This window comes from Fusarium oxysporum, chromosome 7 (assembly GCF_000149955.1).
Source record: "Fusarium oxysporum f. sp. lycopersici 4287 chromosome 7, whole genome shotgun sequence".
Lineage (NCBI taxonomy): Eukaryota > Fungi > Ascomycota > Sordariomycetes > Hypocreales > Nectriaceae > Fusarium > Fusarium oxysporum.
Window position 1 is genome coordinate 2966288 of NC_030992.1, and position 24771 is coordinate 2991058.

A 24771-nucleotide genomic window follows, 5' to 3' on the forward strand; every position below is an offset into this window, starting at 1 on the left:
GGCAACACAAACATTGGTAACAGTCGTCGTCTTGACGTGCCACTGACAAGATGTTCATCGAAAAGTCATTTCAAGTCGTACGAAAGATTAAATTAAAGTTATGCATGCACCGGAGCAGGTAAACATAGATAGCATTAATGTAAATATGCGTGCAGCAGCTCAACATCTTCCAAAAAGGATGCCTTAGCAAATTATTGTACAAACCCTCCCCAAACTCCGAACGCGCAACGCGCAAATGAATAGACCAGTGGAATAATATGGACCACTGCCATTAGCCCCATCTACATCTTCCATCCTCCGAACCTCACATGTCCTCCGTCTTGCGAAAGTGACCCATTGACTGAGGCTTGAGATTCTCGAATAGATGCGGTAGAAAGAAGGCTGGATGCCCCAGGGATAAGAACGAGCTATCAAGATAGTATGCCTTTATCCCGCGACGCTCGAAGATAAAACTCAAGTGAATTTAGAGCCTTGCGTTATCTCTCTGTTGTTGCTGTGCCCGGTAAGCATTCACTCCTCCGTATGTCGACGGCTGAGTTGACCTCTTCTGGCGCTTATCAGACCGACTGAGAGCTGACTGTCGAATGAGTGCCGACGGAATTGGGTCGACTTTTGAACGCCGTTGGATGATGCTTCCCATACCGCCTGTGTTGGTCTTGGTCTTGGTGATCCTGCTTTTGTCCCCAGGCTTGCGGAAGCTGGCCAGTCGACCTTGATAGCCAGCTGAGCGGATGATAGCGGCGCGCAGTGTAGGGTCCTCGTAGATTTTAGAGGCGCTCTTTGAACCTGAGTCCTCACAGATGCTGAATACAATTCTTTTGATCACATCCCTGCCGCTCTGAGCAGACATTGTGAACATCGACTGCATCTTCTTTGCAATCCGCCATCGGAGGAAATCCCAGGGGTCCATGGCAAGCTCCCCTTTATCATGCAGAACTCGCAAGTCAGACACCTTGCAAGCAAGCTTATACATCAATTCCTGCTCACATAATCCTTCTGCCGGTAGGTGATGCTTGGAGACGAGCTGATTCGGATGGTATGGCGAATCGTGGCCGAAAATTTCACGGATCTTGCGTTGTTTAGACACATTATCCATATGGAGCTTGTGTTTCTTAGCAAGATCTTTGTTATGGGGGTTAATTCGGTATTGTTCCTTTGACTCTCTCTTCTTCTTTTCTTCCGAGTCCTCTTGTGCTAGGTAGGCTTCAAGGGAGAACCATCTTGGCACCCAGTAGTCGCTGTCTTCGGTGATCTTTTGCACAAGAGTGCCGTTAAGGCATTGCGGTGAAATATACTTCTGACCATCTGGACTGATGCGGTAGACGTCACTCCAAGGTGTGCGAAGCATCTCGGTCACGGCTTCATATGACACAGCCGTCTCATGACTATAGGCTAGGCTTTGATCTCCCATCTTGCCTTATCAGTTGACTAGCGATCTAACCTGAACACTGGAGTTAGCAACTCCTATCAGAATTAGTATAAGGCTAAATACCTACCTAAGGTCAGGGTTAGCAAGAGGATAGTAGTTGCTGTAAGAAGGAGAGAATTAGTATTAAATAAGGTAGTAAACACGGCCAGATAAGAGGAGTTCAGTGGATAATAGAAAGAATAGAACTGGTTTAAGTGATGAAACTTCTCGTCAGACCTGAGAGTAGCGGCAAGACCAGAACATCAAGAGGGCTAAAAGAGATTATTAAATCCTCGACTTACCTTGAAAGGTGTAGATGAAGTTACTTCTGGATAGGAGGCGTTGGGTGATGTACGAATCGTGATGCGTTTAAGGGAGAGAAGTTGTAGAAGATTAAAATCTTTGGCGGTGCTCCTTTAAATAACAAAACCCGGTGGTGCAAGAAGAAGGTGCAGGATAGTTTGCACCTAGGCCAAGCAGATCAAATGCGACTGACAGTGAATCAGAGCCTATGATGCTGGAATTATGCCTCTCTTATAGACTAGATCGCCGTCCAGTGGTGAACAGTGAACCCCCAAATAGAGAGTGCGCTAGCTGGTGAATGTTTATGTTGTTCTGAGGTTTGTTGGGGTTTATAGTAATAATCTCAGCCTTTCCGTTGTTTGGATGCCGAAATATTTCTCTGACTTGATGCTGTTGATACCAGAAGATGAAGGAGTTTCTGATATCAAGGGAGAGATCAGATGTGATGAGTGCTCAAGATGATCTTGTACTTGGAGGGTTCTTATGGGAAGGAGCCTCGCGATGCGAGTCACTGCCACAGCAAACAGGAGACAATTATAAGATATCCTCTGCCTTTAATGCTTGTGTTATCTTGGACAAGCACCGTAAGTGGCTTGACCTTGATGAGCAATAGCTAAGGAGGTGCGTGAACTACTGAGGTAATACTCTATGCGATGACAAGGAGTTATGTGTTTCCAACTCGCGTCAATGCTATTTGGTTCAAAGACTAGAAGCATCTGAACAAGAGCTCTTCATTATATTTATATATAATATACTGATATGGTATTGTATTTCAGGTTGTAATTATTTTTATATAACAGGAATTCTTGGCCGCGGTAAACTCGGGTTTATCTGTTGTTTTCCCTTTAATGTGTATGAAAGACTTGATCAGGTGCGATATGAAGTTTAATGAGGACGAGACATCAAGACTAAGACAGATTGAAGAGTGTGATCAAGTATTCCTGAACGAGGACGGGTAGCGACGAAGGTACGCGATTGAAAAGATGTAGTAGGATTGAGGCAGGGTCATGTGCGGAACGAGGCATTGTAAAGCTATCTGGCCGGGAGTCCAGAACGTTCCATGTGTTTGATCTATATTCAGCGACATGCATCTGAGGAAACTACATAGATAACTGTTAAATGTAGCAGATAGCGTATATGCTGAAGCAACAGAAATGCCTAACAATGATATTTCGGTCTATCTCAATAAGTATCTAATTAATTGATTAGGGTGCCTTTTCTGCGGAGATCTCAAACTTCCATGTTATAAGAAGCATGTCGTGGACTCGTTTTATTGTATTAGTCCTCACCAATATGAGATGTCAGCACCAGGAGGGATCGTCGTCTCGACTTTAATAACAAGGAAGAGGAAGGAAGCGAAGCTGATGCGATGGTGAGCCTCTAGTCTACACCACAAGTGAATGCCCGGGGATCGAATGTCAGACACAAAGGATTACTCGATTCGCACTATGCCGGGGTATCCTACAATTGAACCAACTGGACCATCTTGAAGTAGTTTTTGGTATCGTCTATGGTGTTTCCATGACAAATTCTTGAAATCGCTAATAATGTTTAACTCTAGCCACGTCCTCATTAATCACAAAGCCTACAGCTTTTTCTCTCTCCCAGGTTTGGCCGTCATAGGCAGTACAATGCCATCCTGGTAGCCAGTCGCGACATGCTTGCCTTGGGGACTCCATATCAGGCTTTCCATTGCGCCTCGGCCAGCACTGAATCTTGGCCAAGAGACTTCTTGCATCCACCATCCGTCTCCTTCCATCACAGCCTCATCAGCGTTGACATGAACGTAGAACGAATAACTTAGGCTTGCTGCGATGCCCAGGTCATGACCATAGCCTAGATGGTTGCCTAGCATGAAAAGACTGTTGCGGTCTGCCTCGAACGCATGACACAAGATGTGTGCGTTTGTGTCTTCTTTTGGGAGAGGTTTTAGTAATCGGTAGTAGATCAGTTCTCTCCGGTCTGGTATAGCTTTATTTTTGTTGAAGTCCGACATGTCAACTTTGTACATGTCGAGAATAGGGAATGCTCCGTGGCCTTCATTGGGGAACTTTGCTTTCAGAGCATCGACGTCGGCTTGTGGACATGGGTTCCACTGATCAGGTTTGCGTGATGAGAGTATGTCTTTGAATCTCTTCTGTGGCGGGATCCCTTGGACCTCATCGGAGCTGGAAACTGGGCGTTTGAAGGTGACGATACTGGTTAGACAAGGGCTACCGAGAGGTGCTTCGGAATCCGAGTCGGGAAACGGGCCCGATAGGTTACTTGATGGTTGTGTTGGCTGACGAGCGTGAACTAGCCGCGTAGAAAAGGAACGGCTTGAATGGACTTCGGATACATCTAGGATGAACGGGCGATCCGAGAGTCCGGGATTGGTGAACACGGCGTGGATGGACTAAAGAGAATAAGTTTGTGTTCGTCCATAAACAGGCCCAACATACATGGATCCCTCGTCTGTTCTCGTCTACATTGCCATGGTCTTCTTCTTCGACTACACGGGTCGCTGCAAGAGCTGATAGGGCATATACGACAGCGCCATAAGCTCCCCTTGTGATCTTTGGCGGAGGAATACCAACAGCATCCCAGGGGAGTTCTTGTCCCGGTGTCCAAGCTGGCTGCCGACTCATGAATCTCTGAACTGCTTGTTGTGTTGACGATGTATCATCCGGAAGTCTGGCTAGCTCCAAGGCTTCTCGGAATGAGAGTCGCTTCCATTCTTTAGGTGTGCTCATTGAGCTTGGAGTTTCGGAACATGTAACTTCAAGGTAATGTCTCAAAAGATTGTGCGGGCGACATCAGGTAATGACAAAGTCTGAAGGTAATTCCGGTGTTTGCCCCCCTTAAGCTCCTGGAGTTGTTTCGCTTTGCGCAGTGTTGGACTTGTAGTTGAGGGAGTGTTAGAAGACGGGTGTTGATGCTGAGTACACCCGGCCCCACACCAGCTGATGATACCGAGGTCCGCCGATTGTCCTCCGGTCGCCGGAAGTTCATTTTAATAATAAAGTGTATAAGAGTGACAATTAGCACATGTGAAAGACAGTGAAATTGATAGAGAATCAGATGGCCCAATGCGGCTGAAATTACAGGAAACAAATTTCTGTTCCAATGTATCGGGATACTGAAGTTAACACATGAGGAATGCCTTATGGTTAGTAGCATTGAAGCTCGGGACAATAGGCGAGTTGGACTGTCAGTAGCATTTCACTCCCAAGCAAATAGACAGTATACCTAGTCCGATCATTGAACTGAAATCTCAAATGCCAATCGTGATTCAAAGCACATATTGCTATGCTGCTGATTGCTAGAAATGCAAGATGATGCCAGTTGAATGCCTTTGTTACTAGCAGATGCATTCCCTAACAAGCCCCTCTCATCATGGACAGGTCGAAACTCTAAAGAAATGCATCATGGTTGCGAAATAAGCTGCATCACCCAAGCACTGAGCTTCGTACAACTGTAACTCCCTAAGATTCACAGGGGTTGTGGTTGCCTCAAAGTGTTACAGCTGTACCTGTGAGCCTAGCCTGCCTAGGACCTGAAGCTCCGGCAGAGTCATGACGTCGTCACTTTTAATCACTGGTTGGGTGTCTACTATAAAAATGATCAAGCATGAATCTCTTCTTTAACGAGTCATCCCAACCACAAAAAGGCACGACTTTCTAGATTATCACCAGGCAATTTGCGCCTGCAGCTTTCAAAATGCTGTCGTGCTTTGGCATTGGTAAAAATCGCGAGGACGCAGAGCGCGAACCTCTGCTGCCGCGTTACAATGACGACACCGGCCTGCAGACGCGACTTCATGAGAAGCTCCATACATATCAAATGCTACGCGCAATATCTAAAGGATATATGCCAACAAACGAACAACTTATCATCCACTTGAGAACTCTTCTGTCGGCTCAGATTTTGAACCCTGAGCGACAAGAGCTGAGCCCATCAGGACGAGCCCTGGTCAGAAGCATCAAGCTCTGGATCAAACAGTTCATCGAGGTGTTGCAACACAAGAATAGTAAGGACCAGATTCAGGACTTCATCTGGTATCTTACCAAAGCTCGTTTGGATGTCGACGTCGCACATATTGAGCAACGAGCTGCCAGGGCAAAGTTCCGAGCCGATGCTGTCGCAACCTACAAGAGCTTGCAGACCGTTGGATCGCTTCTCTTGACCAACTCCGATTTCCGCATCTTCCTTTCCGATCTTAGCACTGTTGGAAGAGAGGTGCTTCGAGATACTGCTTTCACCTTGTCCGACGTCTCTAAACAAGCTGGCGAGGCCATCAAGCCCTCCAAGGAGGAGGAAGAGGCTCTTAAACATGCAAATGGCAATGGCAAATCACCTGCTCCACCCTCGGACGAAGATCTTAAGAATGAGGTGGTAGATGTCGGTGAAACCGTCAAAGATGGTGCGATTGAAGTGGCCGACGGAGCGGTGCAGAGCATCAAGGAACATGTGAAGGGGGACGAAGGTGGTGCACTTGTGAAGCGCCTCAAGCAAACCGTGATGAACCTCCGGAAACGAACGGACTACAAGGAGTCGGTTTCAACAATCTCGCTGCTCATCCAACGTTATCTTCTCGCCTACTCCCACGCAGCCGCTGCAACCGTTGAAGCAGTTGAGGAGGACACCCAGCCCAACCCAGAGGCCGACAAAGCAGTCCACAATTTCTGGTTGTTCATCACTTCTCTCGGCAAGCGTGAGCATTGGGATGAGGTCAAGAAATCCTTCGAAGCCGTTGTCGATGATGGAAAAACCGACCCCAACTTTGATGAGCTTGTGCGACAGATTGGCAATCTGGTGCAGGATATGCTGAGCGACCCTGATTTCTTTGACAACATCGAAGAACGATTCCAGGAACTGCGCAAGAAGTCCAATGATCTGACTGCCAAATCATCAATTCGAGATGATCTCGACGCCCTGCTTTCGAGTCTGTATGCCGCTTTCCGCTCAATCTTGGATGACCAGGATATCAAGAAGCTCATCCACACAACTGAAAGAATTGCTCTCCTCTTGTCACCGGCCGGCGAATACGCTAACAGCGACCTGGTCACTGACACTATCAACATCTTTGTCCCTCTCCTCATCCAGGCTATTCAGTACATCCCCATTCCACGTGTTGAAGTATCAGCACCCGCTATCGATCTTCTGCTAGAGAATCTCATCCTTGAGCCCGGTCGCACCATCAATGCAAGCTCCTTCCTGCCCTTCCAGCTTAACATCTCAACCTACAATGATGTTCAAGTGAGAAAGGCACTTCATGGGACGCAATCTACCATGAAATCAATGATGAAAGTGACTGTGTCTGGCCTCTCTATCGCAGCAGACGACCTGGGTTACTGGTTCCGCCTGCACTCTGGTCTTTTCCGTATGGTTGATGAAGGTATCGCAGGATTCCACCTTGATAAGCGCGGCGTGGACATCACTCTCGACCTCGAAATTGGAAAGGATCGCCTGGAACAGATCGTCTCCTTACGCGATGTCAAGGTCCGCATCCATCACCTTAATTACACGCTGAGCAAGTCCAAGTTTGCTTGCCTCGCTTGGGTCCTGAAGCCATTGGTCCGGCCCATTGTGCGCAAGGCTCTTGAGGTCAAGATTGCAGCTTCAATCGCTGAAGGTCTTCACTTCCTGAACCGTGAAATGCTTTATGCACGGGAGCGTCTCCGTGCCACACGAATTGCTGATCCAAAGGACCTCTGGACGTTCATTCGAGCAGTTGCTGCACGTCTCGTTCCAGCGCCCGACCCAGACATCGACGCCCGCGTTGGCGTCAAAGCAGGGTCAGGCGTGTTCCAAGGGCGGTATGCACCTGGCAGTCTGGTCAAGCTGTGGGAGGATGAAGGCAGGGATGCAGAGCAGAAGCTCTTTGAGTATGAGCAGGGAGGATGGAAGAATGATATCTTTGACGTTAGCACAAGCCGAGTTTAAGGTTGATTTGCGATGCATCATGTATATTAGTTACGGTACGCTCATTAGCTGATTTGCGAGGCATGTTGGAGTTGCTGGAGTTTGTTTTAGGGTGGTGAGGTAACAAGGCTACAGGCAAAAGGGCACATGTTAGGATGGCGCATGATGAATCAAATTTTTTATGATGACTGAAGCGTCTAGAAAGTCCATGACAAAATGAGCTGAAGGCATTGGACAGCTGTAATGCCGTTGTATCCGCTTCAGGAATGTCGTAACGCTCAGCGTCCAAACGTCGAATCGGGAGTGAGATTTGGGCAAGGTAGCATCTAAGAAGAAGTTCTCCGCTTAGAATGGCCAAAACACATCCCAATGATACCACAGTACATGAATACACATATGTACGCGTGTGCATTTGGTGCCAGGGGCTGTGATCTCTCATGTTTCTCAATCTTAAAACCAGAAACAGCGGCCGCCTCCGTCCAAGCTCTAAAGGCGATCCCCAGAGTCGAGGGTCCAGTAGAAGAAGAGCATGGTGCAGCACTGCAGGTATACCAATGGAGTGGTTTCAGTTAAAAGAGGAGGTGGCAGTTCTAGAGCATTGACGGTAATGAGCCATGTCATGCTGCTACTGTACCTCTGTGTGAGTTGGCTTGTGGCTGGGACAGCTCTAGTGGAATAGTCTTGTCACGAGGTTGGAGGAGAGTTGACAGTCACGAGATATTTACTCGAGGCATAGTACATGCCTACCTGTATAAGCTGAGTAGTAGACATGCTTGATTATTTTGAGCAGGTCAATAGCATAATATGATCTGACCAGGATACAAACTCTGCCCGCCGCATTGATGCTTCTTCACTTCTCATGAGCATCCATTCTGTTAGACCAAAACCTCTCGGGTTTCCTCCCTTGTGATCCCTGCTGATTGATTTTCCATCCACCCCTTTCTGCCCGACCATCTGGTCTCAGCCAACGAAAAAGCAAGTTCATCTTGTTGATCCCTGTATCCTAGAACGCTTGATTCACCCGCCTGACCAACGCCCCCGGCCTATGGGAGATGCTGTGCGACCATGCCTTTTGCCCCGGATGGCTTACCCCGGACTTGTTTCTTGGGGTTTTTCTTGGGCATGTTACCTTGAGGGACTACAGTATAGGACATACTGTTGCTCGACTAGTTTTCTAGCTGCGACTTCTAGGAGGTGACCGTCCCAAAACTCTGTCTCTGGCTTCGGTCTACGAATAGGATAGACAGGCATGCTGATGTATTAGGAAACCCCCTGTAAACCCCAGGTCATGGTTGTTGCGCCTTGGCCAGAAAAAGCAATCCGAATGTCACAGTCAGCATCTCAACTCGCTCGCTCGTGTCGGCCCCGGATTTCCCATCGAATTGGTTCGGCGTGATCCTTGTTCCTATTGCTTGCACTTGCAGGAGACTAGCTGATGTAGCTTGGTCCTGGTCTGTCTTGGTGCTCCTTGTCCAAGACGACCTTTCCCCTCTTCAGTCTTTGATTTTCTCCATCATCAGTTGCCAGTCGCCATTTCCAATCTCATTCCAACTATTTTACTCTTATCAATATCTCGTCTCGTCTATCTATCTCTTTATCTCTCTATCTGACTATCCTGAGTCGGATATACCATTTATTGTTGCTCCCCTTATTCCGATCCCGCCTAACTTTGGCCTCAGCTCAGTTCCCCACTTTCGCTTGTCGACAATCACGCCAGTTATCCACCAGCATTGAACGTCTACACTATTGAGTAGACAACTCTTGACGGCCTGAGAGGCTTGGGAGAGGCATATTAGGTGCACGGAACTGTCCTGACTCGACTCTGCTGCAACATTGAGGTCAAAAGAGTTGCGTCAATTTGGTTCAAGTCATAGCCGGAGACATTTCAAATACCGAGCTCTTCACGCATCACCAGATACAACTTGTGATTATATCTCCAAGTCGAATCATTCTCAGCTGAAAGTCTTCGGCACTGAAACGCCAAATCTCTCTTCCTCGGCTTTTCTAATACCTGGCCAGCACATCCTCTCATCTTGTTTCACACTGGTTAAAGCGGATGGATCGGACCAGGCAGCTCTGACAGCACCCCTCAGACGAAGCGCAAGCTGTCGTAATGGAGGTAGAGGCTAATGGACAGAGCTCAATCAATCTGCTTGAGCCCTGGCGCTGCCATTCTGCAGGCGGCTGCCACGATGACCTCCCCATTTCTCCACTGGATCTCGCTTCGGATGACTTGACTCAAGTCCCAAGATGTTCCGGCTCAGACCCTTTGTTCGAAGCATTGATGGGAGATTCGAAGTACCGTACTGTTCGGAAAGCAGAAAGTACTGAAGGCCATCGGAAGCCAAATGCAAAAGAAACGTTAATCCCGAGGTCCCGACCCGAAGGCCCGGGATTCTCTTTTCCGTCAACAGAGGATGCAAGAAACAAATCCAGCCCTTTAGACATACGGCCTGAACCAGTATCAACGGGATCTCGCGGTATCAAGAGAAAGCGCTGCAAGTCCGATGTCGATGGCTTCAACACAGCCGACCTGTGTGTCAAGAAACGTCGACTTCGTGCCGAACTTATCACGAGTCGTCTTTCTCAGCCTTATTCTCAACCTGCCACTCACATTCTTAATCGAGAAGGTCAAGAGGCTGGCGACAAGCGCTTCTTGAAGATGGCTACTTCAGTTGATATGACCCGAAGGATCGCACATCTTCATGCAACTTCATTTCTCCGCTTCTCGACTATGAATTGTCTGAGGAAGAGGTTGAGCCTCGGGCAGGCTGCAGGTAGCAAGAAATATGAGCAGGAAATTGCAACTATCACTTTGAAAGCTGCCGGCAAGACGAATTGGCGACCTCCGATGCTGCAGGATTCTTCGGCGGGCAAATCTCTGAGGATCTCACCAACTGGCACGGGAGTTGTTGGACCTTCAGGCATGATGGTATCGTCGGCAAGACCTCAGCCAAGCTACCCACCTCAAAAGGCATTTCAACATCCGAAACCCCCATCATGCCGACTATCTAATCCTGTGGCCCTTCCTCTACCCGTTAGTGATGTCGCTGCAACTAAGAAGCGTACATCACCTCGACTCTTCCCCATCCGATCGCCAGAGTTACGGCCTACGGCGCCTTTACCTCCGCTGGACGATCTCGAAGAGGATAGTTTTGCATACATGCATCCTGCAGATGACGACTGGGACGATGTGGGCGATGATCAAGATAGTGTATATTCTGACTTCAGCGTTTTATTTGGACAGAGCGATGATGGCAACAATGGCGAAGAAGACAGATCGTATGAGGAGTATTTGGATGAACTCGACGGCATCTGCTGGATGTCAAGATAGTTAGGCAAATATTTAGTGGCGTCTCTGGGCATCTCGGGGAGCATTTAAAGGAATTATGTAAAGTATACTTCTAGCATTGGGTGGCAATATGTTCTTATTCATGTTCAATATGGCGATATTGAAGTATTATCCAGCTGCAAGGACTGGAACAAAAATAGGCTATACTGGTTTGTATTATTATTCGACCAGATGGGGAGGCTTAGATACACCACAGCTCAAGCAACGGGTAACAGATTGACATTGATACGTGATTATGTTTATGGCTTTACACCAAGTTTAGAGGCTCTGTCGGTTGCAATATCGCACATTGCCTAAACACCGAATTAGTAACAGAAGCATTAAGCTAACTTGCGAGTTATACATACCTGTAACGCTTCATCAACCTCTTTCGAAAAGTCGCCTCTCGAAATTCTAGCCTTCATGTTCTCCATAATCTCAGGCCTTCCCCGTCCGTTCACAAAAACGACATATCGTAATCCGGGAAACTTTTCCTCATACTCCTTGTTCAGCTTTGCCAATTCTTCGCCTTGGCCTTGCAGGTTGGCCTGCTCTGCAGCTGACTGTGCTGAGTCAACTTTCTTGGCTCCTAAACGGGGATGTGATCCGAGTATTGAGAGAAGAGTCTCATCTGAATTGGCTGATGAGTTCGAGGAGGCGAGCGAGGCAAGGCGAGCCCTGCAGGCCTCAATTAACTCCGGGTATGATGTATACTCTGCATCTCGCACAATGGAGAGGAGAGTGGAATGGATTGCTGGACTGGGCTCGAATAGCAGATCCAAAGTCTTGATTTGCTCGGCTTCAGCTGCTACACGAAGATCTTGAGGTTGAGGTAGGGCCATGATGGAGGTTGATGTTGGTGATATTCGTAGCCAATTGTCACAGTACGTATTCAATCTATGCTCGACATTCACCAAGACAGCAGAAAATAACTATTTCACTCAGTAGCTGTTATCGACAAGCAGTCACATCAATTATCGGATTACGGAGACATGCGAACTCGCTATTACCGGTGCCCCCCGCCTCGAGACATGCATCAAGATGATGCACGATAAGATACAGTCCACCTTATCTTATCATCCCGTGATCCAAAGCTCTGGTCAGTGCACTGGCAAAATCTCGACTAGGCCATTGTTGTCGCAACAGAGCTTCGAGCCGTTGATTTGCGCTATACCTGACGACAAGCAATTGAAAGCTCCACGAGCTCAAATTTGTAGTCGCCATGCTTTGCGGAAGTAAGTTTTCCAGTTTTGCCATCGATAAATAACGGTTCGCTGACCTCTTGACAGTTTCTGGAGAGGCTCCTCAAGAGCCCGTCGTTTCTAAGAAGTCCGGTATGTACTATCAACATCATCAACGCGCAGCTTTCACGGCTAACTCAGCAAAGGTGTTGTTTACGAGAAGCGCCTTATCGATCAATATATCAACGAACATGGCACCGAGCCCGATTCTGGCGAGGCCCTGACCACCGATGACCTCCTCCCCATCCATTCGTCGCGTATTGTCCGACCGCGTCCTCCTACCCTCACATCGATTCCCGCTCTCCTCGCTACTTTCCAGAACGAATGGGACGCGCTGGCTTTAGAGACATATAACCTTAAGGAGCAGCTTGCGCGCACCAGAGAGGAGCTTGCCACAGCATTGTATCAGCACGACGCTGCTGTCCGAGTTATTGCACGACTCACAAGGGAGCGAGACGAGGCCAGGGATGCTTTGAGCAAGGTCACTGTGACAGGAGGTGCGGTCGATGGTGATTCTATGCAGGTCGATAGCGTGGAGAAGTTGCCAGAGGAACTTGTTGCCAAGGTGGACGAGACCCATCAGACGTATGTTGCCGTCCTTCAACTATACGATTCGGAACTAACGAGCATGCAGATTATCAAAGGGTCGCAAGAAGCGTCCTGTCCCCGAGGGTTGGGCCACCGGCGAAGAGATTTCGGCTTTCGAGAGCGCGACCACACACTCCTTGCCTGTTCCTGAGGCTACCGCCCTTACTGTTGGAGGAACCAATGCCGCGGCAGTTGGAGGCTTGAAGGGACAGGCAGTTGTCTACTCTACCACCGAGGATAAGGTCGAGCAGTCTCTCTCAGTGGGTGAGCCTGTTACAGACGCTGTTTGGGCTGAGGCCGGTGTCGCATTTGCGACTGGCCAAGGCAGTGTCAAGGTCTTCCAGGAGGGTAACCAGGTTGCATCACTGAGTGAACATGCTGGTGCTGCTACGGCATTGAGCCTGCACCCCAGCGGTGAAATTCTGGCCTCTGTTGGTACAGATAAGAGCATCGTGTTCTACGACTTGGTCGCACAGAAACGTGTTGCCCGCGCTTACACCGATGCTGGTAAGTTTCTCCTGGTACACCCAAAGATAATTCTGTGCTAACGTGTTCCCAGCTCTTACATCTTGTGCCTTCCACCCTGATGGTCACCTCTTTGCCGCCGGTACCACATCAGGCGAAATCAAGCTCTTCATGACCAACACTCTTGAGCAGGCAGCTTCTTTCAGCCTGGGCGCCCCTATCCAGGCTCTCAGCTTCTCCGAGAACGGCTACTGGTTCGCAGCTACAGCCAAGGGCCAGACCATGGTCACTATTTTTGATCTGCGTAAAGAGGGAGACGCGGCGGTGGCCAAGGTTCTTGAGACTGGCGGGCCGGTCCAGTCCCTGGCGTGGGACTACAGTGGCCAGTTCCTCGCCACTGGCGGTGCGGCTGGAGTTACAGTGCAACAGTTCACCAAGTCCAGCAAGAAGTGGACCGAGCCTTTGAAGAGTTCTACACCATCCGTTGCTGTTCGGTGGGGAGAGTCTGCAAAGCAGATCGTAACAGTCAATGGTGAGGGTGTGGTCAGCGTACTTGCAACAAAGGAATAGACTGGGGTTTAGATGGAATTTCGTTGAGAAGGAGACGCCTGGATGATTCCCTTGATAATTTGTATTATACGCCCGAATAAAGGGTCAAAGCAAAGCACAGAGGTTGGTGTTTGAAAATTGATAATTATGGTTCTGGTTTTTGCATATTGAAATGGGAGGCAGAACTTAGCACCTCTATTCTAAGTGACAAAAAAAGTACCGGGTAAACTTAACATAACTTACCTTGGTAAGTTTTTAGACTAAGTGGTTATTTTTGACACCGTTACTGAATGTCAGAAGTCTTCTTGCTCCCAGAGGCTGGTGTATTGTTTACCTATTGGTACTTCAAAACAACAACAAAACAACCATCACGAAAAACCATCATGGGCTTCAATATAACAAGGTACCTATTGACAGTGGAGCCAGGCGGTATTAACCCCTTGTAATGAAGCCTTGAAGCCTATTCTTAGTGGCCACTTAGCGGGGTAAACAGTGTTCGCCAGTGCAGGGTCTCTACGCGCTAGAGTCCTGTCGTCACATGGGGAGCAGCCTTGCATCGATCGTCACAGTAGCGACATTCAATTTCAACTTCCTTTCATACAACTAACTTTGATGCTTACCAACAACCTTCACCTCCCCACAACTCCACGTCTACACCTCCCAACGAACCGATACGACACGATACAGACGCTTACGACTCCTCTGAGCATAATTCTATGTCTCATCATCTAATTCAGTCTTGCTGCCATAGCGCATTTGCTTAGCTTTCTCTACTTTAATCGCCACACTTTTCATCTGCTTCGCCCTGGGCGGCCATTCACTGTATAAGTGTTCACTGCCTCGGGTGATATTCAGGAGGCTTTATGCCGTGAATACGATAAGAGAGAACACACTATATCTCCAATTATAACCGTCTAGTCCTCGATACCTCGCATTCTAAGTCTTACACCACCTACCCAACATGGCTGAAAACAGTGACCCTCTCGAGATGTTTGAGGCGGGAGGGGATGAAGATTTTGAACATTTTTTCGAAGGCGCTTACAGACCACGGCCAAATGCTGGAGATCAACTATTTCTTCCACATCCCAATGCACCCGCTGCATATCACAATACACGCCACACTCGCCGCTCACGAGCTGTTCGAAATTCAGCACTACACCAACAGCCGCAAGAAGCTACCCCTGTGATCGACCTCACGGAAGAGCCTGATTCTCCTGTGCAATCGCGAGCTAGACTCGACATCCTTCAGCCTGCGAGACCACCTGCAAGGAACCCGCGTAGAACGAATTCCCAGCGCATATCACCGCCTCAGCTAGCACGCACCGATGGTACTTTCGTGGGACGTGCAGAGAATGTTATTGACTTGACTGCGGATTCTCCTGAAGAAGATCGATCACATTTCAGAGGGAGACGCGAAGTGCCTAGGCCGGACGAGCTGATCGAGCTGGAAATAATAAGCCAGCGACCAGCTCTGGGATCTCTACCAAACTTTGCTGCCTTTGGCCCCTTCAGGAGATTGGCTGGTATCTTTGGTGCAGCAGACATAGCTTTCAACCCACCAAACCTTGACATTTCACGCAACGCATTCGCACGGCAACCGACCCCAAAGCCACAGATGTCCCCGCCGCCCCCAACACGAGAAGGGTTCACTCGCAATACCTGCACCGACCCGGAGAAGGAGTCTGAAAGCGTGGTTATCTGCCCAGCCTGTAATGAGGAGCTGGCTTATGACCCAAGCGGCACAGTGACACAGAGCTCTGTGGGTACGCAGAAGGGAAAGCGAAAGCGAGCACCAGGAGAACACCACTTCTGGGCCGTCAAGAAGTGCGGACACGTAAGTTTTACAATTGTACATGTGGATTGCCACCAGAAACTAACATATACAGGTCTACTGTGCCGATTGCTATGAAAACAGAAAGCCTACGAAGGCGAACCGCGATGGCGTAGGCTTCCGATCCCCTGACGGGCGACCTGCGTCCGCGACTCCAAATGATCTCCGATGCGCAGTGGACGGTTGTGATACCAAGGTATCACAAAAGTCGGAATGGGTTGGAATCTTCCTTTGATTTGCTGGCCTAAGAACCTCACTTGTGGTCGGTCGTGGGAGTTAGGGGCAACGAAGTCACGAATGACGATAGGGATACTGCGAGCATAGCATTGGCGTTAAGGATTGTATCTTATCAGACACTTTTCCCCCTGAAGTCTGCAGGGCTTGTTTTTTACAGTATAGCGGTGATATATGTGATTTCATGGTGAGGATCAGGGGTTGAAAGTAAGGATAGCTTGGTCCAAGAGCATCACTAATCCTTAGACTAAGGTAAACTTCTCAAATAAAACAGGATAATATTCTAAACGCCGTCGCTATGTCGTGAGAAAATATGCATAATTTGCCACCCAGCACCCGTACAAAAGGGTGATATGATGCCCTTAACTCCGAGCCATCGTGCGATCCCATGCCATGCTGTAATTACTCTCAGTGTTGTGCAATTCGGCCATTTCGGTAGTCGTCATCCAATGTACATATTTATCGTTATATCATGAGGTCTAGGTCCAAATCGTCGACCCATCCGCCGCCATATGACTCTTGCGAAGCACTAGGTGCAAAAGGCTGTTGTGGCGGCTTCTGGTTCTCTTTGCTTTCTTGCTGAAGTGGTGGTAGGTGTTGTTTTGGAGTCTCTACTCGTTTTGGTGGAATTCGAGGGTTCATAATGTTGGGGTTGTTGGATAGTCTAGGTAAGGGTTTCTTAAGAGGTTGTTTAGATTGTTGAGGCTCAGTTCGCTTTGTGGAAGTTGTCGTACTAGTGTGTGGTGTTTTCTGTAGTGTTGGTGATGTCTTAAACGGAGGTTTTCGTGGCTGATTGCATTGAGCTGCATGTGGAGGAGGGTTGGAAAACACTGGTGGTTTTCTCATAGGTTCACGCGGTTTGCAAATTCTGCGAGACTCTGCTTGAGCTTGCTCTATCATACCAGCCTGCATGCGAGCGAGCTCGCGTTGCTGGATCTTCTCAAGCGCAGCTGTACGACGACTTCTCTGAATAGCTAGACACATTCTTTCGTGTGAGCCGGAAGAAGTGAAGAAACGTCTTGGTGGTGGAGGTGGCGAGTCTGAGGCAGGTTCAAGTGCTGGTAAGGGGGGCTGGTCTGAGGATTTCTCTAGTCCTTCATCGAAAGATTCCTCTTCCTCTTCTTCTGCAATAGGAGTCAAGTGTAAGGGAGCAGATGGCATTATGCCCTCATCCAGCTCTTCCTCAAGTTCTCGGACTTGTTGAGATGATGAAGGGAAGAAATCATCCAGGTTGAAGAGAATCGCTTGCGTGCTCATGGGTGGTTCTTGGTGTGGTGGACTTGGGGATCGTGATTCTAGATTGCGTTGAGGAAGAGGCGGTTTGGCAAAAGAGACTGGAGGAGCAGGTCGCTTTAAGCCCAAGTCTTCTGCATAGCGATTTGAAATGTCATTCCTAGTGACTTCCAGTGGTTGCTTCGTCGTGTCAAGTGCTTCTTCTGATATTTGGTTGCAGATCTTCTGGACTCCGTGATTCATATTGGATTTTGGATTGCCCATAGCTGCTTCAATATCCTCAAGAATTCCCAGGGCCAGATCTTCCTCGAAATCCGCATCTAATTCGTCCTCCAATCCTTCTAGCTCTATTTCGGGCATTGGTAATTTTTCTAGTGCCGTTTCCGATGCAACAAGGGCTGCTGTTTGTTCTGTAGGTTCTGCGATGGTCTCTTTTCCCCCTTCAGGTGATTGAGGCTTTGGTGATTCCCGTAGCGGTTTTGGTAGGTCCTCGACAATGGCTTCCATAGCAGCATCAGAAATTTCCTCATCGTCTTCCTGTATGTCATCAAGCTTCTGCGCCTTGGTTGCCGGTTGTTGTGGTTGTTCTTCGCTTGTTATCGCTTCATTCGTGTCCGTATTACTCTCATTCGACGTCGCATTGTCGTCTTGAATGTCGTTGCCTTGGGCATCTCTCTTTTTTGAAGTACCATTTCCTCTCACAAACCATGAAATCGTTTCCTGACTGGGTCGAACATTCACCAGAGGCAATCCTTTCTTTCGTTTCGCTTCTTTCTCCGCCAACTCTTTCTCTTTCTTCTTGTCCCTCGCAACCTTCGCCTTGGCAGCAGCCTTCTCCCGTTCGAATTCCTTTCTGATTCTTTCCTGTTCGGCCCTCTCTTGTCTCCGTGACTCCTCCCGTGTGAGTTTAGGACCCTTGTTGGCTGCTTTGTAGGCGTTCCGGGCTTGTTTCGAGGTCATGGGCCGTAAGGGCGGTTTGTCGGGAGAATCCGCACGACCCGGGAATTTCGGGATGACCGTGAACGTTCGCTGGCCCATGTTGAACTTGAAGACGACATTTGGCCAGCTTGCACGACAGGCGGATGTGGTGTGATGAAGTTGGTGGTGGTGATTGAGTTTGGAGTGGCATGGAACGCGTGGGGGAGGGGACTGACGCGAGGTGGAAACGAGATCACGTGGGTCCATGAACAATAACAGTATGACAAACACCAATTCTTGTAAGACAGCAAGATCCGTTGAATTATGGATAATGGACTTCTCAGACTCTTGAACTTTAGTGATTCTATTGAAGTCCCTTTTATATCCCGTCTCGCGGTATCTACTTCTCAAGAGGCTCACGAGTAGGATCCCAAGCACAAGGGCTATACTCATCAGTTGCCAAATCCTTCACTTCCTCCTCCGTCAACTCAAAGTCGAACAATTGAGCATTCTCTAGAATCCTTGAAGGCGTTACACTCTTCACCAGAGGAACATAACCCCTCTGCAAGCTCCACCGAAGAAGAACCTGTGCTGGACTCTTGCCATACTTGTCCGCGAGGGTCTTGACCTTGGGGTCATCAAATCGTTCACCACGCACAATGGGGCAGTAAGCCTCAACTGCAATGTTTCGGTCCTGGCACCACTTGACGATGTCAGGTCGTGTAAGCCACGGGTGCACCTCCCACTGCCCGACCGAGATGACGCCTCCCTTGCCCGGTCCAAGCTCGGCATCGAGTTCTTTAATGTATGCCTCTAGTTCATCTAGATGATGAACACCGTAGTTGGAAACACCGAGTGATCGCACCTTGCCAGCTTCGACGCACTCAGCAAGAGCTCTCCAAGCACCCTTTCGGGCATCAGGTCCACCATACGGGGCATGAATGAGAACAAGGTCAAGATAATCGAGCTTCGTCTCATCGAGAGCAATGTCTACCTGCTTGTGTGCATTCTCGTAGTTCAAGGGAAACTGCCTGGTGAAGATCTTGGTAGTGAAGAAGAGCTCTGAGCGAGGTACGCCAGACGCTAGGAGTCCAGCTGCGCTAGGGCCCTGGTTGTAGTACCCTGAAGCAGAGTCGATCTGAGTATGTTAGTTGTGCATTGAACGCCAAAGGCTTTGGATAAACTCACATGGCGGTAGCCTATCTCGATAGCCTTCTTGCAGAGGTCGGGGGCTTGTTCAGCGGGACTGAATGACGTGGTTAGAGTACACAGGGCCTCCGGAACATGACGTGGACTTACACCTTGTAGACCTAGGCAGTTACATTAGCAGGGTGTGAAACGAAGGATTGAAGGATCACTTACTCCATAGCCAAGAAGAGGGATCTGGTAGCCTGAATTGAGCTTCCTGGTAGAATCGAGAGCGAGTTTAGAGGCCATTCTGAAATTCATGAACACTTTCTTTATGATGTTGGATTGATGTTTGTGGATGAGGGGTAGGGGCAAGGAAGATGGATCATTTAAATAGTTTCAGGTTCAACAAGGTCAACACTTTGTCAACGACAAAATTGTTTGGATATCTATACATATTTTCGGAGCTCGGAGTTACGACATGATTTTGTACTTTCGCGTTTATGGATCAGATAAGCGCGAGTAACTTGTCGTGATGATCATCGTGGCGTTGATTCGACATTCACAGTCGGGTGAAAATGCGGGGATAGTTACGTGCAACCTTGTTGTCAATCTTGTTTACTTAACGCCGAGGAAACCGACGATCTCAAGATCTGAGCGTTCTTTAGGAGATACGCAATGAGTCAAAACAGATGGGAGGTCAGCTACACACGTTGTTAGGTGAAGATTGGGGGATGTGCAGCTATGGCAAACTGAGCGATGTCCTTTGAGCAGGTTTCACGAAACGGTATAGGGTAACACCGCAGCGGTAGAGCCTCATGAATTCATATCTCATTTCTTTTGTCTATTCGTTGAACTAGATGACACTATTTTCCATAGTAGGCTCTCCAGTTGCCTCGTTATCTTCATCGGCATCGTCTTCATCAAGGTCCAGCATTGGGTAGTTGAGTATGGCAGCGATATCGCCCAACATAGTCAATCGCTGACCACTCTCATGATCACTGCTGAGAATCCTCGCCTCACCGCCATCACCCCGTACCTTGTCAACCAGAGCGACGTACTTTTTGCGAAGAGCAAGGTCTTCACTTCGGAACAGAGAATTGTTGACCAGGAGAACACCACCACCTGGCCCCACGGCTCCGTCTTTGACGGCCTTTTCGACAGCTGAAGTACCATACCATGCACGCCCATCGTCCAGCTTTAGCATGTCGAAGAATTGATCAACATACTGCGTTTCACGGGCGAACTTCATATCCTTCATCTTGGCCAAGACTTCAGGGCTTTTAAGGATCTCGTTAAGACTGTGGACGTGACCAGAATTGGAGTGAACCACCGTAGCCTGCTTCGCCACCGCTGTAAGCACCTTGTCTGCTTTATCCCGTCCTTGGTTGGCGATATACTGCTTGAAGTCTCCAGCCACAAAGCCTGGGCTCGCCAGTAACAGCGGCCGTGACTGTGTGAAGTCCATAGTTCGCAAAAGAGTCGACAATGTCTTCTCAAAGAAGCGGCGCATACCTGCATCTTGGTCTGATGCAAGATCGCGTTTCTTGGGAATCACGCTCTCAACACGGACTTTGAGGACGGTTCGGAATGGTGTGATGAGACAGATGTTGGCAAGTCCTTCCTGCATGACAACGGCTGCTACGGCACCATCCTTGTCATCTGATAATGCCTCTTGAAGAGTGGCTCTTGCGACAGAGTCCCATCCTTCTGGCTTGATGATAGTAAACGGGCGGTTCACCTCGAGATCGAGGGTATGATGAGAGCCTAAGGCGGCATGTTGGTTCTCTAAAATGATGGTTCCAGAGACGCGGAGTGATGAGATGATAGGATCAAAGGAAGTGGATTTGACCTTGATAGCCAGTTCAGTGTGAAAACGCTCAGATTTCGAGCTCCCAGTGTCTGAATACACGACTACTTTACGGACAGTGTGAGCATGGATGATGTCTCCAGATAGGATCAGGTTGTATGCATGCCACTATCAACATTGTTAGCGTGCTGCCTCATAAGAACAAGCATTGACATCGGTGGGATTCGGAACAGATAGTGGCTTGAAGTGCGAGACATGCGGTATAAGGTAAATGCTGGACAGCAGAATGTCGAGGCCAGAGACCGCGGAGGGTGTGACAACGGTGGAGGGGGAGGGGTAACGATAGGAATAGAGGCAGGGTCTAAGGGACAATAGAGGGAAAACGATATGGCAGACCAGGGGTATAAACTTAGAAGGGACCAAGCAACAGGGGCTACTGACCATATCTTCGGGATCCTCGGGCAGGAGAGAAACGGTCTCGTCCGCGAGGGAATTGGGGACCTTGCGTGATACTAACTTCATCTTTGGCTAGGTGTGCGAGCTGTGGCTGATGAAAGCTGAAGTGTGAAGCGTGAAGATGTCAAGCTAGAGGCTGGATATCAAAGCCTCGGACCTCGGTGGGTTTGTGACAGCGACAGAAACAGGAGTTGGCCCGTGTCTGACAAAGACCCAGATAATTATTGGGTAGTTGTCTCACCAGAGAACTCGCCGATGACAAACTGATGTTGGATGATGATATTGATAGTGATACCCAATAGATTGTTGGCCCAAGGTGGGTGGTGCAATGCGGCTAAGACTAGTAAGGCTGGGCTAGACTAGGCTGGCTGACCAAGAGTCCAAGACGAAAAAGCCAAGACGGGCAGATTTTGAGGCTCAACGGCTGTTGGACAGTGGAGGCTAACTCTTCCGGAGGGAGTGACCATCAAAATCGAGTATGAATCGTGAATGTGAAGGGCCAAGTGGATAGATGGACCACGGTAGTTCGGCGATACGGCAGTTGGACGGCTCAGAATAGATCTCTCGGTGCCGCTGTCAGGTACAGACAAGGATAAGTTGAGGATGTTGACGTCGGAGTCGGTGGTGGAGAGTGGCCGGGCCCGACGGGGTTTTGATCATGTCCGTGGACGTGCAAGTGACTCGTGAGTGACCACTCTTGAAACTATCAGGCCAAGTTCTGAGAGTTAGAAGCACGGGATTGGAGTTTAGATGCCCAAAAGTGGATAATTAGACGACAATTTGAGTGACGTGACTCCACAAGCTCAAAGTTCTCGAACACAAGATTTGTTTCTGGTGCATGGATGCGGAGTCTTAGAAGCTCCGCGGATTGCGGAGGACGAGATGAACGGAGTTCAACACAACCCCGGTTGCTTGAAGCTATCACAGTGACAGAGCACTAAACTAACTTTTCTTTTGCGCTTTTTTCCTTTCGTCTGGCGGAGTTTGAGGGGATTTACAGATGGAACGAAAATGGATCGATTTGTTCGCTCTACGCCGAACGCCATAGAGACCCATGACAGGCCTTGGCGATCTTGGCGACTGAGACATCGAAAAAAAAAAAATACTCTCTGGAAGAACGGCACGAGGTGATCCACGGAACTGCATTGCATTCTTGGCGATATGCTAAGTGCTGCACTTCGCATCGTGTGACAACCAGACAGACTGTCGTCGTTTAAGCAAGCATGTGGCTGAGGGAATAAAGGCATTAATGCAAAACGTTGCCGATAAACCATATTCTGATAATTAGTGAGTGATTGGATATAGGTCAAATTATTAGGTCGTAAGCTCTAATTAGGTAGCATCTTCAAATCTTGTCAGCATTTGACGCTGAAAATCATAATGTTAGTTCTTTATCTGAACAACGCGTCATCATGATACAGCAGATCAAAAGTATCGCTATTGACAGAACAACACAAACTTACATATGCACTTGATACTTGATACCTGCTGATCTGACGTCGTGCATCTCGATAGTGCAAGGCACCGAGTTTCCTCTCCAAAAACCATGCCTGGTTAAGAAGCTGCTAATCCCGGTCAGTCTTGGAAAGTCAACGACGTAAGCCCAGCATGTGAAATGCACGAGTGAGTCTGCGTCGTTTAGCTGGTGGTTCTCGCATACTTGTCTCACTTGAGATGCATTCGATGCAACTCTCTCATCATTTTTACCCCCTCGTTCATGGGCCAGACCCGACGTTATATGTGCAGATGTGCGAATGTGGTTGTGCTAGTGCAGTTCCTGTAGGCTTGGCTCCAAATGCAAAGCGTCCCGAATACGCGGAAGCAACTAAAACGAGTATCGAATACAGAGCACGAGACATTAGACTTGTTGATGAGCTTCTAATTATGGTTGAGATATCAACAAGCTCGTATACTCGTTTACTCGTATACTTGATACGATGCCCTTCTGAAACATGACATGATGGGTCAATTACCGTATTTTCGCTGTTGCGGTCAAGATTTCATCGTCTTATTCTCTCATTCACATGTACTTTACGGAGTACATGCGGTGAGTACTGAGCCGTGGGTTCGCATTTGGCTGTGGCACAGACAATCTGGAGAACAGCCCGTTGAGATGACGGTCGATCATCCAGCCTTATGCGATTAATTGCCAACTATGTAGCTACGGAGTACGTAGAAAGAGAACAGCCATCAACAAGGCGATGCCATTATCAACATAGCCAGCCTGGAATCTGGAATGTTCACTAATAACCGTCACTAACAATGAGACCAATCAACAGTTGCCATGGTGAGCCATCAAACTGCCAAATTGGCTCTGCCCTATGAAACTCAGCCTGATTGATGCACTCTCAACCAAGATCATCGCACTTAAGTCTTGTCTTACCTCATTTAGACTCCATCTCATCCATTCTAACCCCAGAAGATCCAGCCGATATCCGGTAAAGGTGTGATACAATCCTACAAGTTGCACCTCTTTCCCCCTTATTTCCTGTAAATTCACTGAAGAGCCACAGCACAGCCCGCCCATACTAAATTCGGTGCTTACCTATTTCTCACAGAGCCGTGGGCCTGACCTGAGTGTCCAGCACGGTAACGAGCTGCAGCTACACATCAGCTGCTCATACAATTGTCAACCTTTTTGTCATCCAGAGTCGCACTTCTGCGCGCGTGGGCATCAGCTCTCCCTTTTCCAACATCTCATTCGTAGCTTCCTACCGGCACATTTCAACACCCCTTTTACTCCTTTTTCTTTCACTATTATATCACGCGCCAAAAAAAAGAAGCCCATCGAGCTTCTCTTACACACTAACACCGTTTGGCTTTCGACCCCACTACACTGTACTGTAAGTAGCTGGAAGCACCTAGTGGCCGCTGTCTGGTTGCTGTGCAGCGCTGTCCCCAGCGCACTACAGCGCCTGCCTGGCTGTCGCATTCGCCCGATGGGTCGTTTTCGCTTAAGTCCTTCATGTCATGGCTGTCCGTCTCATATAACCATTGCAAAAATCGCTGGTTGCCCTGTTACACTTTGAGCACCTGATTCTGATTCTGTTGAGCTCTGTATTACAAAATACAATACATGCATTCTTGCTTGGTTGCTTGCAATTGAACAGCCTTACCTCCTTTCTATCTCTCCCTTGAGCAACATCCCTCCTGTCATCATCCATTATTCACCACTACCAATACCTGTCTGACACGCCTGGAATTAGACCTCACTCAGCTGGAGACTAACCAACATCACTTGCATATTAGTCCAGTCGGAGCGGAATATAAAATAAGGAGACAACATTCACCGACGGTCTATTGACTAAACACCAGCCAGTCGGCATTCATTTCACTGCCAGAGGTACACAGCTACAGTACATCGAGCCCGTA

At 48.5% G+C, this 24771-nt stretch overlaps 10 protein-coding genes across 15 annotated transcripts; 4 read left to right on the plus strand and 6 right to left on the minus strand.

The window, feature by feature from the left end:
- Positions 1-463: 463 nt before the first annotated feature.
- Positions 464-1411, minus strand: FOXG_10338 (uncharacterized protein; the record flags this gene model as incomplete). The annotated part of the gene is made up of 1 exon (XM_018389638.1): positions 464-1411. One exon carries the CDS (start codon positions 1409-1411, stop codon positions 464-466), a length of 948 nt encoding a protein of 315 aa, XP_018247955.1.
- Positions 1412-3115: 1704 nt separating this feature from the next.
- FOXG_10339 (uncharacterized protein) lies at positions 3116-4795 on the minus strand. Its single transcript, XM_018389639.1, has 2 exons — positions 4153-4795; positions 3116-4106 (listed from the first exon to the last, which is right to left on the minus strand). Exons 1-2 carry the CDS (start codon positions 4441-4443, stop codon positions 3297-3299), a joined length of 1101 nt encoding a protein of 366 aa, XP_018247956.1. The 5' UTR covers positions 4444-4795; the 3' UTR covers positions 3116-3296.
- Positions 4796-5076: 281 nt separating this feature from the next.
- FOXG_10340 (uncharacterized protein) lies at positions 5077-8307 on the plus strand. The gene has a single exon (XM_018389640.1). The coding sequence runs from the start codon at positions 5411-5413 to the stop codon at positions 7634-7636; it is 2226 nt and encodes a 741-aa protein (XP_018247957.1). The 5' UTR covers positions 5077-5410; the 3' UTR covers positions 7637-8307.
- A 122-nt stretch (positions 8308-8429) lies between these two features.
- Positions 8430-11337, plus strand: FOXG_10342 (uncharacterized protein). Its single transcript, XM_018389643.1, has one exon. It carries the CDS (start codon positions 9729-9731, stop codon positions 10947-10949), a length of 1221 nt encoding a protein of 406 aa, XP_018247958.1. The 5' UTR covers positions 8430-9728; the 3' UTR covers positions 10950-11337.
- Positions 8494-13522, minus strand: FOXG_10341 (uncharacterized protein). 2 transcript variants are annotated; one of them, XM_018389641.1, is made up of 3 exons: positions 12632-13522; positions 11315-12575; positions 8494-11260 (listed from the first exon to the last, which is right to left on the minus strand). In XM_018389641.1, exons 2-3 carry the CDS (start codon positions 11786-11788, stop codon positions 11207-11209), a joined length of 528 nt encoding a protein of 175 aa, XP_018247959.1. In that variant the 5' UTR covers positions 11789-12575; positions 12632-13522; the 3' UTR covers positions 8494-11206. The 2 variants fall into 2 exon arrangements, with proteins under 2 accessions (XP_018247959.1, XP_018247960.1); XM_018389642.1 differs by having other exon boundaries at positions 11025-11260; positions 11315-13522.
- On the plus strand, positions 12067-14073 carry FOXG_10343 (pre-mRNA-processing factor 19). Its single transcript, XM_018389644.1, has 5 exons — positions 12067-12181; positions 12236-12280; positions 12334-12772; positions 12822-13282; positions 13335-14073. Exons 1-5 carry the CDS (start codon positions 12169-12171, stop codon positions 13808-13810), a joined length of 1434 nt encoding a protein of 477 aa, XP_018247961.1. The 5' UTR covers positions 12067-12168; the 3' UTR covers positions 13811-14073.
- Positions 14074-14366: 293 nt separating this feature from the next.
- On the plus strand, positions 14367-18388 carry FOXG_10344 (uncharacterized protein). Its single transcript, XM_018389645.1, has 2 exons — positions 14367-15623; positions 15676-18388. Exons 1-2 carry the CDS (start codon positions 14751-14753, stop codon positions 15853-15855), a joined length of 1053 nt encoding a protein of 350 aa, XP_018247962.1. The 5' UTR covers positions 14367-14750; the 3' UTR covers positions 15856-18388.
- FOXG_10345 (uncharacterized protein) lies at positions 15984-18224 on the minus strand. Its single transcript, XM_018389646.1, has one exon. The coding sequence runs from the start codon at positions 18123-18125 to the stop codon at positions 16320-16322; it is 1806 nt and encodes a 601-aa protein (XP_018247963.1). The 5' UTR covers positions 18126-18224; the 3' UTR covers positions 15984-16319.
- On the minus strand, positions 18243-19679 carry FOXG_10346 (2,5-diketo-D-gluconate reductase). Its single transcript, XM_018389647.1, has 4 exons — positions 19368-19679; positions 19305-19315; positions 19194-19251; positions 18243-19143 (listed from the first exon to the last, which is right to left on the minus strand). Exons 1-4 carry the CDS (start codon positions 19452-19454, stop codon positions 18406-18408), a joined length of 894 nt encoding a protein of 297 aa, XP_018247964.1. The 5' UTR covers positions 19455-19679; the 3' UTR covers positions 18243-18405.
- A 177-nt stretch (positions 19680-19856) lies between these two features.
- FOXG_10347 (translation factor pelota) lies at positions 19857-23205 on the minus strand. Of its 5 annotated transcripts, none has more exons than XM_018389652.1 (4): positions 23060-23205; positions 22863-22964; positions 21385-22742; positions 19857-21111 (listed from the first exon to the last, which is right to left on the minus strand). In XM_018389652.1, exons 3-4 carry the CDS (start codon positions 21463-21465, stop codon positions 19990-19992), a joined length of 1203 nt encoding a protein of 400 aa, XP_018247969.1. In that variant the 5' UTR covers positions 21466-22742; positions 22863-22964; positions 23060-23205; the 3' UTR covers positions 19857-19989. The 5 variants fall into 5 exon arrangements, with proteins under 5 accessions (XP_018247969.1, XP_018247968.1, XP_018247966.1 ...); XM_018389651.1 differs by having other exon boundaries at positions 21385-22767; XM_018389649.1 differs by having other exon boundaries at positions 21385-22964.
- Between the last annotated feature and the right edge of the window lie 1566 nt (positions 23206-24771).

Bases quoted from the DNA above. Each gene is read 5' to 3' on its own strand.
- FOXG_10342 (XM_018389643.1), top strand. From the start codon at position 9,729: ATGGAGGTAGAGGCTAATGGACAGAGCTCAATCAATCTGCTTGAGCCC.
- FOXG_10341 (XM_018389641.1), bottom strand. From the start codon at position 11,788: ATGGCCCTACCTCAACCTCAAGATCTTCGTGTAGCAGCTGAAGCCGAG. The intron at 11,261-11,314 runs GTATGTATAACT...TTCGGTGTTTAG, and splicing joins AGGTTGATGAAGCGTTACAG to GCAATGTGCGATATTGCAAC.
- FOXG_10347 (XM_018389652.1), bottom strand. From the start codon at position 21,465: ATGAAGTTAGTATCACGCAAGGTCCCCAATTCCCTCGCGGACGAGACC. The intron at 21,112-21,384 runs GTCAGTAGCCCC...CAATGTTGATAG, and splicing joins CCGAGGATCCCGAAGATATG to TGGCATGCATACAACCTGAT.
- FOXG_10343 (XM_018389644.1), top strand. The intron at 12,281-12,333 runs GTATGTACTATC...AACTCAGCAAAG, and splicing joins CGTCGTTTCTAAGAAGTCCG to GTGTTGTTTACGAGAAGCGC. The intron at 13,283-13,334 runs GTAAGTTTCTCC...ACGTGTTCCCAG, and splicing joins CCGCGCTTACACCGATGCTG to CTCTTACATCTTGTGCCTTC.
- FOXG_10346 (XM_018389647.1), bottom strand. From the start codon at position 19,454: ATGAATTTCAGAATGGCCTCTAAACTCGCTCTCGATTCTACCAGGAAG. The intron at 19,144-19,193 runs GTGAGTTTATCC...TAACATACTCAG, and splicing joins TCGAGATAGGCTACCGCCAT to ATCGACTCTGCTTCAGGGTA.
- FOXG_10344 (XM_018389645.1), top strand. From the start codon at position 14,751: ATGGCTGAAAACAGTGACCCTCTCGAGATGTTTGAGGCGGGAGGGGAT. The intron at 15,624-15,675 runs GTAAGTTTTACA...TAACATATACAG, and splicing joins CCGTCAAGAAGTGCGGACAC to GTCTACTGTGCCGATTGCTA.
- FOXG_10339 (XM_018389639.1), bottom strand. From the start codon at position 4,443: ATGAGCACACCTAAAGAATGGAAGCGACTCTCATTCCGAGAAGCCTTG. The intron at 4,107-4,152 runs GTATGTTGGGCC...TATTCTCTTTAG, and splicing joins AGAACAGACGAGGGATCCAT to TCCATCCACGCCGTGTTCAC.
- FOXG_10340 (XM_018389640.1), top strand. From the start codon at position 5,411: ATGCTGTCGTGCTTTGGCATTGGTAAAAATCGCGAGGACGCAGAGCGC.
- FOXG_10345 (XM_018389646.1), bottom strand. From the start codon at position 18,125: ATGGGCCAGCGAACGTTCACGGTCATCCCGAAATTCCCGGGTCGTGCG.